The sequence below is a fragment of the Emydura macquarii genome, unplaced genomic scaffold (genome assembly GCF_026122565.2).
Source record: "Emydura macquarii macquarii isolate MOO-44397 ecotype Brisbane River unplaced genomic scaffold, CSIRO-AGI_Emac_v2 contig_3530, whole genome shotgun sequence".
Lineage (NCBI taxonomy): Eukaryota > Metazoa > Chordata > Testudines > Chelidae > Emydura > Emydura macquarii.
Window position 1 is genome coordinate 2,524,856 of NW_027133667.1, and position 13,617 is coordinate 2,538,472.

A 13,617-nucleotide genomic window follows, 5' to 3' on the forward strand; every position below is an offset into this window, starting at 1 on the left:
GATGTGTCTCAGACAAAACTTGCAGTGACATAAATTTTGGTGTAAGTCAGTCAGTGAACAGGTGTTAAGTGGTAAAGTAATGTAACTTGTACCAACCTTGTATTGCACACGTGGATTCTATATCTATCTAAATTTAATTTCCTCTACACTAATAAAGTGTGAGACTACTGAGCATTTCAGCTACATTACCATGCTTCTTCAGGGAAAGTGGTATTTTAAACATGTAAGTTATAACTACTTAAGAGAATGTAAAAAATACATTTGTTATTTATAATTGAATACAAAATTGCTGTCCCTTTAAAAATACAGCTTCTAGAATTATGAGGCAAAGAGCTGCAAATGATTTTTAAAATGTTTAATCCCTGATTAAACCCTTCCTGTTATGGTCACTCTCCCAGCAAGGAAATGAGTACCTGGAAATCCTGACTCCATATACGAAGGGAGTAACTTAAGTGCTTAAGGATTAGTAGCTTCACCAGCATTCACAGGTCCCAGCTTCCATATCATTTGGGCATACAAGTCCAGCATGGCATTTTCTTAGAAAATGTCAGTAATGAGAAGTATTGGTTAATAAAGCCAGCACTAGCTGCAGGCAGTTGGAAAACACCCTCCATCTCATATTTAATGTGCATCCGTCTGAAAGCAAGTCTGAGCAGTGGAGTATAGGTGCATATGAACTCTGTGACTTGAAAACTCAGGGCCATACCCTGCCATTTTTCCATGAAAAGAAGCACCAGTGAGGTCAAGGAGAGTCACACGTGAGGATCAATGTCAGGATATGGCCTTTGATGTCAAACAGACAACAGGCCAGATTCTAATCTTGGTTACAGAGTTGTGAATCTGGAGTAAGTTCTCTAATTCATATACTGGAGGTCAGAATCTGACCTAACAACTGTTGCTTTACAGTCAATGAAAGGTTCTCATTCACTGTAATGGATGCAAAATTAGGCCAGCACTGAACCTTTCTGAAAATCTCACCCAGGCTGTGTGTGTGTATTTGTTATATTTTAAAAGAAAAAATTATATCGAGAGAAGAGTTCTTGAGCTTTAAGATTTTTCTAACTATTAGAGGGACAAATTAATGTGACACATGTCTAGCCGTTAGCATGCTGCAGCTCATGGTCGTTATTATACATGTAATTATTAAAAGAGATCCAGTCATCTGAACACTGGTATTCTTGATTGTACTGAAGATACTGACAATAAACTGTTTCTTTTCCCAGTAAGTAAGATGGGGAGAGTCTTTGTAAAACAGCTGCACTGAACTGATATGTCAGCTTCCTTCGAATTTTAATGATTTCCCCTGTTCTTCCATAGTTCCTCAGTGCTCTGGCCATTTTCTGATATGTCATGACTTTGCGGTTTCCCTTTCTTTCCCCCCATAGCTCTGCAAGTTTCTCCTTGTTTTTGGAAATAAACTGGAAGACACCATGGGGTTTATCCACCCACTGGATGCAGTTTGCCATGTCTGGGTCACACAGAGATTCATGAAGATATTCAAACAGGCGAAGTTTCTTTCTACCTATCAAAAAATAAAATGCAAGTGGTCAGAGCATAACTCAGATCCATTTTGAAAGGCGGGAGACTTAAAGATAAAGTCTAGGTCAAAGTAGTACCCAGTCACAGATTAAAAGGCCAGTATAATTGGAGTAGTAGAAGACCAGCAACAGATTAATGAGGCTATAATTGTGAGACATAGACAGATTGTGGCAATAGGAATTTGATCATTACAAGATTGATAGTGAGATATATAGTGGCCATAAGAAACATTTGGCTCTTTGCTAGCTGATCTCAAAAGTGGCAAATCTAACAAGATATTTAGACAGACTTCTAATGAGTGCTGGGGGGAGCCAATAGTCCAGGTACATATTAGAACTAATGCCATGGAGCAGTACAGGAGAGAGGTTCTAGATAGAGCTGGTCAGAATATTTAGGCAACATTTTATTGTTGAAATATGCTGTTTTGTCAAATGCAAAATATTTAGGGTTCAGCAAATCGATTCTGACCAGCTGGGAAGGTTTCTGAGGTCCAGGGTGGACTTGCTGGTCAATTTGAGAGCGAGAGCTGAATCAAAACTCTGACCTTCTTGATCAGAAAATGGGCATTTGACACAATTCCATTTCGCAAAAATGTTTGAAAGTTTTTGTTTTCATTCCAACGTGGAACTAAAACAAATTTTGATACCTCAAAAGTTGTCGTGAAACAGAATTGTCATCCTCCAGCCACCTCTAGTTCTGGAAGCTTAATGCAGATTACTAGGAAACAGGCTTAAATCCAGGGCTTTAAAGATGCTTTTCTCTGAAGTGCTTCTAGTTCCATGCTCAGAGTCAGCTAGACAGGAGATGAGAAGCCAATGTGAAGAAAAGGGACTTAATTTTATTAGGCACAGGGGAACAATTTGAGGAAGGAGAATGTCTGTGGGGAAATTCCACTTTAACCAAAGTGGAAGCAGACTGCTGCCACCTGAAACTAATAAGATTTTGGGTGATTGTTTTAAATGAGGATGGGGAAGCTGACTGTTGCCCAGAAGCACTTAGTCCAGACCAAGACATCTGCTAGGGATGACAGTAACCCTGCATCCTCTAATAGAGAGTAGGACAGCTGAATTGGAGGAGGAACCACTTGAACTCAAAAGCACTTTCCAGAAAAGTTTTAAGGAGATAAATAAAAATAGGCATACAGCTAGAAAAAAATACTCTACTACTAAGATGAAAAGTTTAAAAGCAAAAATAAGGGAACTATAATGCCTGCCAGTGGAAGAGGACCTGGACATAACAGGCACTTCCAAAACTTAGTAGAATGACAAAAAGTAAGGGGTCCTGGCTAGAAACTCTACAGAAAGTGGCAGCCATCAGGGGAAGTAGCACTATTAAGAGTAAAAGATTTTAATTAAAAGATTCCATAAAATATAGTTTAAATTTTGGAGTGGAAAAATCGGTATGGATACAAATCCCAAGTATTAAGAATATAAATATACTAGTAGGGCATATAGTTCTGGCCTCCTAATCAGGGAAAGGGTCTTGAGTGCACTGGGTTGAAAGAGATCAAATAGACAACTAAGTCTAAGAAAATGGTAATACTAAACATGACTTCAACTAACAGCATGTAAAATGGTCAAATATCACATTGGGATAAGGTTTAGAGAGGCAATATTTCTAAACTTTGAATGATTGCGTCTTGGAATAGTGAGCTCTAATGCATGCAGGAGGAGCGACTATTCTTGACATCAGTGCAGCTGTGCTGCCGTAAGCTCTCTAACATAGCCACTCTAAACCAACAAGCGCGACTGGAGAAGCTCTCCCGTTGACATAGCGCTATCCAAAATGGCACTTATGCCAGTGTAATTTATGTCACTCAGGGTGGTGGCTTATTCACACCCTTGAGCAACATAAATTAGGCCGACATAAAGGCTATGTCTACACTACAGCTTAAGTCCCGAAGTGTTTATTCAAGTAGTAACTGTAGTTGAACCACTGGGTAATAGTGACCACAGTATAATTAAGTTCAACATCAGTCAGCAAGGGAACATAACAAAAGCTGGCGCTCTGAGACTAAACGTTAGAAAGGGAGATTTCAAACACAACAATAGAAAAAGGAAGCTACTCAAAAAGACCCTAACGTCAAAAGTGAGCGTGTCATCGTTAAAATAAAATTATATTAAAATAAAATAAATTAAAATGTTCTTAAATTATATCAAAAGCTTACAAGGGAATGATGAGTCTGCTGGATCACAAGGAATAAAAGAAGCAAATAAAGTGGATAAAGACATTTGCAGAGAGCTAAATGATTTCTTTGCATCACTCTTCACCACAGAGGATTTCCCTTTTTTCAGGTGGTAAGGAGCGGGTCAGACACTGAGACATCAAAAGATGTATCTATTCTTGGAAAATGACAATATTCTGGTGGAGTAACATTTTGGTGTAGAGGTTTCTATAAATCACTCAGATGGCTAGATTATTCCAGTCTTTGTGCTATCTGTCTGCAGACCTCAGATCAGAATTAAACCCGGGGAGTTGCATTTCAGTAAATATTACATCAAAGGATTACTTAAATTTCTCCTAATATTAGTAAAGGAAAGAATTGAGGAAATAATAAAAGAATCATGATTCACCACTTCTAAAAGAAGGATTTGGAGATAACACAGTGTTCACAGACAGTAGAATTCTTTCTACACACCTTTCCCTCCTTTTTGCTGGCTAGCAGTAGTATGCATCACTTGGTTTTCTGGAATATTCGGCAGAGTGTGGTAAAAAGTTCCTTCAGAATATAAATCTGTTGCACTATTCTTCAAGAAATGAAGAGAACAACGTGTTACTACCAGAGAACATCATATGAGAAAAAGAAAACTTGAAAAGAACTGGCTCACTGGGTAGCCTCAAGAATCCTACCATTCATCACAAGACACGGGAGATTTTCCCCACCATTAATACACAGTGTTAATAAAGAGCACTATCAAACTAGGGGCCAGATTGCACTCCCATGGGGGAATCCAGGTGGCTGAGGTAAAATCTTTTATTGGACCAACTTCTGTTGGTGAGAGAGACAAGCTTTTGAGCCATAAAGCTCTTCTTCAGGTCTGGGAAAGGTATTCCTAGCAAGCTAAATTCAAGATGGAACAGATTGTTTAGCAACAGTAGTTAACACATATTCCAAGGGACATTCAAGGTAGAGCAGCCAGTTAACACCCTCTGCAGTCATAAGACAAAAAGTGTGCTTAGTGGGGTTATAGATTGTTGTAATAAGCCATAAATCCAGTGTCTCTGTTCAGTCCACAATTTTTAGTGTCTAGCAGACTTATGAATGTAAGTTCCCAGGCTTGTCTTTTGAAAGTGGCGGGCAGGTGTCCTTTGATGATGAGGACTGAGAGGTCAGACATAGAGTGATTGCTTCGATGAAACCAAGCTACCAGTCACTTTCACCAGGGCTCCCCACTGTGCAGGGGACTTTGTGGGGAAGGCAATGCAGACTAGGGCCTATCAACATGCCAAGAAGCAGACCATGGAGTAAGGGAGATGTTTTCTTTTGTTACTTAGTAGACCACTCTCATTAAAAAAACTGAAGAATGACCTTGCAGGTTAGAGTTGTACCAAGAGCCCTCCCGTCCCCACCACCTCCCCCACTCTAAGATTAGGCTGGTGGCAAGGCAACCACATGCATAGTACTTGGCAATCTTGCTTTCCTTCTTATAATCCATGTCAGTCAAAAGAATAATTTTAAAACATCCTAAAATGGGAAGAGACTGGATACGGGAGTTCTTCTCAGCCTACTGCCCAAATAATATAAAGGTAACCTTTCCTCCACCCTATTGGTAGTTTTGTTTATTAGTTTGCACAGAGCTCCAGTGATTCACATTACTTGATGAACCACTGTGCAAACGACTAAGAATTCAATCTCCACCAGTACCCTTTGATGGCCTCTACCAATGGTGTAAAATTATTAAGGATGGTGCTAAAGGGAGACCATGAAACATACTGTGCAAAGATTTTCCCCTGCAGCTTAATCTGCATTACTCCGGACCAGACTGCATTTTGTCAGGATGTGAAATATTGAACAGCCAGCTTTCATTTTACTGCTGCTTGCTATACTGTGTGATTTACTTACTATTACATTTCTCCAATTGTATACTGGTTCCTCTGTAGGTAGTGCTGTAGAATAGTTTGGATTAGCTCTCAGGTGAGGGTGATGGTTGATTAGGGTCAGGCAATTTTTATAATCTACTTGAAAATTTGGAAAAAACAGAATGAGTGAGAGAAAAGGAGAAAGGAAAGGTTATTATTTTTAAAAATCACCTAAATCACTCTTCCTTCTGTGTCTACCAGTTCACCTCGTCCTTCTACATCTGCCTTTTAGATTATAAATTCTCCAGAGCAGAAACTCTCTTAATATTAGTGGCTTGTCCAATTCCAAGCATATAGTAACCACATACTACGACTAATAATAATAATGACCCTAGGTTGTTGGGTTTTTTAGTTTGATGGATAACAGAATTAATGAAAAAGAGACTCACTGATCAACATAAACTAGTTTGGATAATAAAGAAAAGGTCCATGCTCACCAAATGTAATGATGAAAGCTGGGAATATCATAGAAGACTAAAACAAATGTTGGAATTGTTAGAAAGGAAAAGAAAACTTTATACACTACCTATGCAGATGTCCACCAGTACAAGCAAGTGGAATGAAATAATAAATAGAATTCTGTAAGCATGATTTTAGGCAGTTACATCCTATTTATCTGAAAATCTTCTTAATGATGGGCCTAGAGAATGTTATTAATCTAAATGAACTACAGGGAAAAAATTTCTGTGAGCATCTGCAATGCCAAAAAGAACTACACTGAAATCACTGAACTCCTCAGAATGTTTAAAGATAGCAGAATGGAACATTGGGTTGATACATCTGGAAACAATGACATGCTGTTTAAATGAACAGAAGATAGTTTTGAAGAGATATGGTTATTGCATTTTGAAATATAGTCCAATTCTGAGACGTACTAAGCACTGTGAGTTGCAAGTGCTTGGCATCTCTCCGGGCTGGGCCCTATATGGATTTAGACAAGAGCAATACTATATATGTTACTAATTATCAACACTTGTAAGAAATTATATATAATGAGTTCTTCAGCCAATGTAAATCAGCATAGAACAGAGTTACATTGATAAACACCAGCTGAGGACCTAGCCCAGTGTATATATCCCTATATCTACGTATAACAGTTCCAGAGGGGTAGCCATGTTAGTCTGTATACAGCAAAAACAACGAGAGTTCTGGAACGCTTATGCCTACAAAAATTAAATTTGTTAGTCTTTAAAGTGCCACAGAACTCTCGTTTTTGCTGTATCCACGTATGAGACTATAATAGGTTAATGTGTCAGATAAGAATATCTACCTCTTGGGAGAAATCCTGGCTTTATTGAAGTCAAAGGGAGTTTTGCCACTGACTTCAATGGGGCCAGGATTTAACACTTTGTCTTCCCCTTTCCCCAGCTCTACTCATTAGGTAAAATTAACACACAAAATATAGAACAGAGATCAAGTTGTACAGTATTTTGATTCACAAGACCTCCTCTCTGTTGCAAATCTCAATTGACATCCTGCCACTGTTTCAAGTTTTTAAAAGCCATCATGTGTACGCTTAAAACCTATAAAATTACAGTTTTCTAAGAGATTACCCAGTACTCAAGTTACTACACAAGCACAAAAATGTTTATCTTATTTTGTATTTAATGAATCCATCTTAACGTAAATTCAGTGACTATAGAAATCAATTGTCCTTGAATATTTTTTTGCCTTGCAACTTGTTGCATGAGTTCATCCATATTGTAATTAGTGGGACGTTTTGCAGTTAAATACAGCAGGAACGCTGAAAAATAGCCGCTGCACAGTCATTCTGAATACTTTGACAATAGGGAACTATTGTCCAAACAAAACCGTGTAAATGTTTCACTCTGTAAAACATCTAAAATGATAAAGTATAATGGAACAATAATTATTTTTACCTGTTGAATACTGAATCTCACTATCAGAATGTTCCTGCAACACCTCAAAGGCATCTTCAAAGGCCTGACCCAATATGTCTTGGTCAGTATAATTCTGTAAGAACAATATATCTTTTCTGTTTGGAAACCAACAAAGAACAGTTTTGATCCTTCAAATTTCAGTTACCTGGAAAATCCCAAATAACTAGAACAATAACAGATTATTCATAGAATAAACCATCCTGTAAGAATATAAATTTTTCAGATACTGACAGCCTGATCCTGTAACCCTTATATGTGTGAATAGTTTCTGGTCATTTGAGAAGTCTCTTTGAGATCAATAGGACTATTAATGTGGGTAAAATTACTCATAAGTGCAAATGTTTCCAGGATCATGTCTTTAATTTGCAGCAAAAGTTTACAAAATTGTTGGATTGTTTTATAGTCTTTAATATGAAGATTTGTATCTGTAATATTATATGATTGATTAAAAGTAAAGTTATGAAACAATAACATAGAAGTGTCTTTATATGTGACACAAATTAAGAACTGTTATGCAGTGAGCAGGCTACAATATTGTAAAGGAGCATATAGGAAGCATATATTGAGGAATATTACAAATCACTTATTGCCATTGTATGGCAGCTCTGTATTTTATTCAAAATAGGGATAACAATAATTTTGCAAACTATGCAAACTCCTAAGAGTTTTCTAGTAGTAAATTAGAAGCTGTTCTTAATGAAAAATAAAAATAAAGAGACTGTAGACTTACCATTATTTAGATACCAAAGCTGCAAGCCTGTTTAAAAGGAAATGATATATTTCAACATGATATATTTCAACATGTCTAAAATTACTTCAGTGGAATCAATGGAATTACTCCAGATTATTACCAGAGCAACTCAGGACAGAAAGTGGTGCAATATTTATGTAATTTACATCAGCATTGATAAAAACCAACCTATATTTAGACAGTACACTTTGATTGAAATTTTTAATATAGAATCATAGAATCATAGGGCTGGAAGGGACCTCGAGAGGTCATCTAGTCCAGTCTCCTGCACTCATGACAGGACTAAGTAATATCGAGACCATCCTTGACAGGTGTTTGTCTAACCTGCTCCAATGATGGAGATTCCACAACTCCTTAGGCAATTTATTCCAGTGATTAACCACCCCTACAGGAAGCTTTTCCTAATGTCCAATCTAAATCTCCGTTGCTGCAGTTTACGCCCATTGCTTCTTGTCCTGTCCTCAGAGGTTAAGAAGAACAATTTTTCTCCCTCCTCCTTATAACAAACCTTTATGTACTTGAAAGCTGTTATCATTTCCCCTCTCGGTCTTCTCTTTTCCAGGCTAAACAAGCCCAGTTCTTTCAGTCTTGCCTCATAGGTCATGTTTTCTAGACCCTTAATCATTTAATATATCATTAATATAATTAATATTAAATTAGTTACAACATTGATTTTAAAGATTTGTTTTGGATTTTGTATTAAAAATTCCACACAATTTCTCAATATTAAGATTTCATGGAAGCACCACGTTACTTTCACTAAAACTAGTTGTTCTGACATTATTACCTCACATATCTAGCCCTCTATATACTAACATTTTAGAGACATTTTAAAGTGAATATATATTGCTATTGACATTAAATCTTGATTACCTTAACTGCTTCATTTCCCAAAGAGAATATTGGCCTGACTCAACTACAAGTATTTAAATATTTCTGATTCTCAGACGTCGCTGATAACAAGAATAGTTTTTTTTAACCCAGCCTGGCTTAGCAAATAAATATGCATGCATATACATAACTCTCCAGAGTAATTGTCCACCTTGCAAGCAAATTAGGTTGTTTTAAACAGTGATAAGAGATTCATTTTTAACCAGCCCAACATAGAATATATGTGATATGCAGCATTAAGTATAGATGGTTCCTTTGCATTTCTTTTGCCACTGACAGCCATATATATTTGTGCAGTTTTAGATAATAATTTTTGCTACCTCTCTGAAATGTGCCCTGTAATTTTTTTCAGTTTTATGTGTCATATTCAAATTCTCTTAAAAATTAAAAAAAAAATTTTTTTTCTTAAATCAATATTCTACCTCATTAAAGGGTTGATCCTGCTCCATTGAAAACAGTGGAAGGTTTAGTACTGACTTCAATGGAAGTAGAATTAAGCTCTGTAGGAGTATCTGGGTGGGGTATTTAAATATAAATGAGAAACAAATAATTTGTTCCTAACTAACCATAAAGATCTGATCCGTTAAACACACTCCTAGCAATTCATAGCAGTGTATTTTAAAACGTATATCAAGGTACTGTCTAATTTTATAGATGTCTTTTAAACCCTTCCTGACTAAATAGTTTGGTACTATGTATGTGGCTCTGAGGGTGTAAACAAAGAGTGAAATCCTGGCCCAACAAAGTCAGTGGTTGTTTTGCCATTGATTTCAATGAGATCAGGATTTCTTCTGAATGTCCTGTCTTTGTAACATACACAGGAAGAATCAGGGTAATCTTTGATTTCAGATCTAACTGATGGCAGATTTTAGCCCATGTACCTGTTGCATACTGAGCTTTAGAAATTCATCTAAAGGCTTGATTCTGCATTGCTGAAATCAGTAGGAGTTCATATCTAAAAACAGCATTCTTGGCATTTTAATTAACATACATTTCTTTAAATGGAGTGGTTTTATCCAACCAAAACTCCAGACTAGTAAGTGGTAAAGTTGATTACACAGCTACAATAATTGATGGCTTACATAGCCTAAGAAGGTAAAATACTGGTTACCACTGAATGACTGTACCATTTGCAGAGCTGAAAACAGAGAAAGAGAAAAATAATTTGAACACTTACCTAGTATAGAAACTTCACATACAATGCAAAGAATCAGTTTCATAAATAATGAAGGTCTGGATTATTACAGCAATAGGCTGGCGGAAAGGTTCCATTAAATAGCTGATTTTGGGGAAGTGTTTCAAGTAGTGGTTTTTGTTTTGTTTTTGAAAGAAGGTACAGCATAGTGCCATCATAGCTTTTAATTTTGCCTAGGGCAATATATAGAACGTCTGTGTGCTGCAGAATGGTTTTCCCAAAAGAGTAGCAATTTACTTTGGAATAAAGGAAAGTGTTTTAACTAGTGCTTAAACTATGCAAAATTATAAGCAATTAAAATTGATTCTGTGTGACTGCGGAACAGCCTAATAAAATTGTCATGAAAATGTTACAGCCCAGTTACAAAATTTACTTGCCTTCCCTTTGCCATTAAGATGATAATGATTGGGGTGAGGTGTTGGAGTGGAGAGAGAAGTGAATATGGTCCCAGCCATGCCAGAAGAAGGACAAGAGGCAATGGAACCTTATTCACTTAAAATACCTGGTAATAAATTATACAGTGCAGGTCATCATTTCCTTAGTTGTTTCCCCCAATTTGGGAGAGTTGTCATCAGCCGTCCCCCCCCAACCTGATTCCAGCCAGCCCGTTGCTGGGACCCTGCTGCCATCCCTTTGTTTGATGGTTAAAGGGGCTGGAAAAGAAGGGAGGGTTGGCTCCCTGCTCATAGACTCATAGACTATAAGGTCAAAAGGGACCAACATGATCATCTAGTCTGACCTCCTGCTCAATGCAGGCCACAGAACCTCACCCACCTACTCTTGTAATAGTCCCCTTAACCTAAGACTGAGTTATTGAAGTCCTCAAATAATGATTTAAAAGCTTCAATGTACAAAGAATCCACCAGCAGGTGACCCAGGCCCCAAGCTGCAGAGGAAAGGCGAAAAACTCCCAGGGCATCTGCCAATTTGCCCTTGGGGGAAAATTCCTTCCTGACCCCAAATATGGTGATCAGCTAAACCCTGAGCATGTGGGCAAGACTCAGCAGCCAGACACCCAGGAAGAATTTTCTGTAGTAACTCAGAACCCACCCCATCTAACATCCCATCACAGGCCATTGGGCATTCTTACTGGTAGTAGTCAAAGATCAGTTAATTGCCAAATTAGGCAGTCCCATCATACCATCCCCTCCATAAGCTTATCAAGCTCAGTCTTAAAGCCAGCTAGGTTTTTTGCCCCCACTGCTCCCCCTGGAAGGCTATTCCAGAACTCTGATTGTTAGAAACCTTCATTTAATTTCAAGTCTAAACTTCCTGATGACCCATATATATCCATTAGTTCTTGTGGCACCACTGGTGCTTAAATTAAATGACTCCTCTCCCTCCCTGGTATTTATCCCTGATATGTATTTATAGAGAGTAATCATATCTCCCCTCAACCTTCTTTTGGTTAAGCTAGACAAGCCAAGTTCTTTGAGTCTCCTCTCATAAGGCAGGTTTTCCATTCCTCGGATCATTCTAGTAGCTGTTCTCTACATCTGTTCCTGTTTGAATTCATCTTTCTTAAACATGGGAGACCAGAACTGCAAACAGTATTCCAGATGAGGTCCGACCAATGCCTTGTATAACAGAACTAACACCTCTCTATCTCTACTGGAAATACCTCGTCTGATGCATCCTAGGACCGCATTAGCTTTTTTCATGGCCACATCACGCTGGTGGCTCATAGTCATCCTGTGATCAACCAGTACACCCAGGTCCTCTTCCTCTGTCACTTCCAACTGATGCGTCCCCAGTTTATAGCAAAAGTTCTTGTTATTAGTCCCTAAATGCATGACCTTGAACTTTCCACTTTCATCCTATTTCTATTACTCCAGTTTACAAGGTCCTCCAGATCTTGTGTATTATAGCCCGGTCTTTCCCTGTATTAGCAATACCTCCCAACTTTGTGTCATCTGCAAACTTTATTAGCACACTCCCACTTTTTGTGCTAAGGTCGGTAATAAAAAGGTTAAATAAGATTGGTCCCAAGACCGATCCCTGAGGAACTCCACTAGTAATCTCCCTCCAGTCATTAGGAGTACTGAACCTCCTTTCACCAACTTCCTTAAGGGATGCTTTTCTCTAAATCCCCTTCCAACCTATTTTATCTGATAACCATATCTCTTCTGTAACAAGTATCTGTACTCAACATCTGTCACATCAATCTGCCAACGATTAGTTTGGCTGTCTTCTCCACCATCAGGGTCAGAGACATTTACCAAGTCCTTCCCTAATATTGGACAAAAATACATCTGCTCTCCAGTCAAATAGGTGTGCCCCATCCTTCCTGACTAAATCTGGTGCCCAATAAGACATGTGCAGATGAGTAATTATCAGTTCCTCTTGATCTCATATGAATTTATACATCTCTGTAGTTATGTGCCTCCTGGCCTTATCAACCCATGAAGGCTTTGTGGCTCCATGCCATACCCTCCACTGTAACATTTCAGACCAAATAATTGTCATATCCGGGAAAAAATCCTGGATCTGCCCTGAATCCTTCTTAGCTTTGAATATCAAGTCAACTCCCTGACATGCTCCTAAATCATTTTGAGGTGAAAAATAATCACATCTGGGCCCAGATCCACAACGAAAGTTAGGAGCCTAATTTCAATGAAAGATAGGAGCCTAAATACATTTGTGGATCTGGGCTCTGATGCCTGCAGTTGTGGTAACACCTTTTACTCATCCATCAATCTTCCCCGAGAGGGTGACCTTGTAGGATTTTGCTAGTAGCATTTTGGAAGGCAATTATGGAACCAATAAAGCCACAGTTAATACAGTCTTCTAATACATTCTTGATTTTCCTTATTTCAAAGTACACTCGGCTCTAACAATTCTGCCCAATTACCTTTCCCCAGCAATGGGCCAAACCCTCAGCTGGTATAAATCATCATAGTTACAGTGGCATTTCAATGGAGTTATGCCAATTTACACCAACTGAAGATCTGGCCAAGAAGCTTCTAAGCTAGAGAAAGATCTAAATCAAAATCCCAAGTCTAAACACTTTGAGAACATTAGGAGCAAGCACTAAACCTCCTGTCTGGCTCATTCTAAACAATGGACCAACCCAAACCTCAGATCTGAACAACATAGATCTGTAGCTTTGGCCCATCTTTATTCTAAGTATTAATAACCTGATTCACCATAAAATATGCAGCCTTTCTGAGTTGTGCAAGCCCTGGAATGCTGAAAATTTCTGGTTCTGTGTCAAGTACCCTGATGCATTCAGCCCTTCAGAACATAGGCACTCTCCTGTT

General features: G+C 38.1%; 1 protein-coding gene across 1 annotated transcript; it reads right to left on the reverse strand.

Moving 5' to 3' along the window:
• Nucleotides 1–965: 965 nt before the first annotated feature.
• On the reverse strand, nucleotides 966–12,639 carry SPIC (Spi-C transcription factor). Its single transcript, XM_067536113.1, has 5 exons — nucleotides 12,503–12,639; nucleotides 7,500–7,615; nucleotides 5,603–5,715; nucleotides 4,178–4,286; nucleotides 966–1,522 (listed from the first exon to the last, which is right to left on the reverse strand). The coding sequence occupies exons 1-5, from the start codon at nucleotides 12,637–12,639 to the stop codon at nucleotides 1,095–1,097; spliced, it is 903 nt and encodes a 300-aa protein (XP_067392214.1). The 3' UTR covers nucleotides 966–1,094.
• Nucleotides 12,640–13,617: the final 978 nt, after the last annotated feature.

Coding starts and splice junctions, on each gene's coding strand:
- SPIC (XM_067536113.1), bottom strand. CDS start 12,639: ATGGGGCACACCTATTTGACTGGAGAGCAGATGTATTTTTGTCCAATA. Junction 4,287..5,602: donor ACAATTGGAGAAATGTAATA/GTAAGTAAATCA, acceptor CATTTCTTGAAG/AATAGTGCAACAGATTTATA. Junction 1,523..4,177: donor CCAGCAAAAAGGAGGGAAAG/GTGTGTAGAAAG, acceptor ATTTTTTGATAG/GTAGAAAGAAACTTCGCCTG.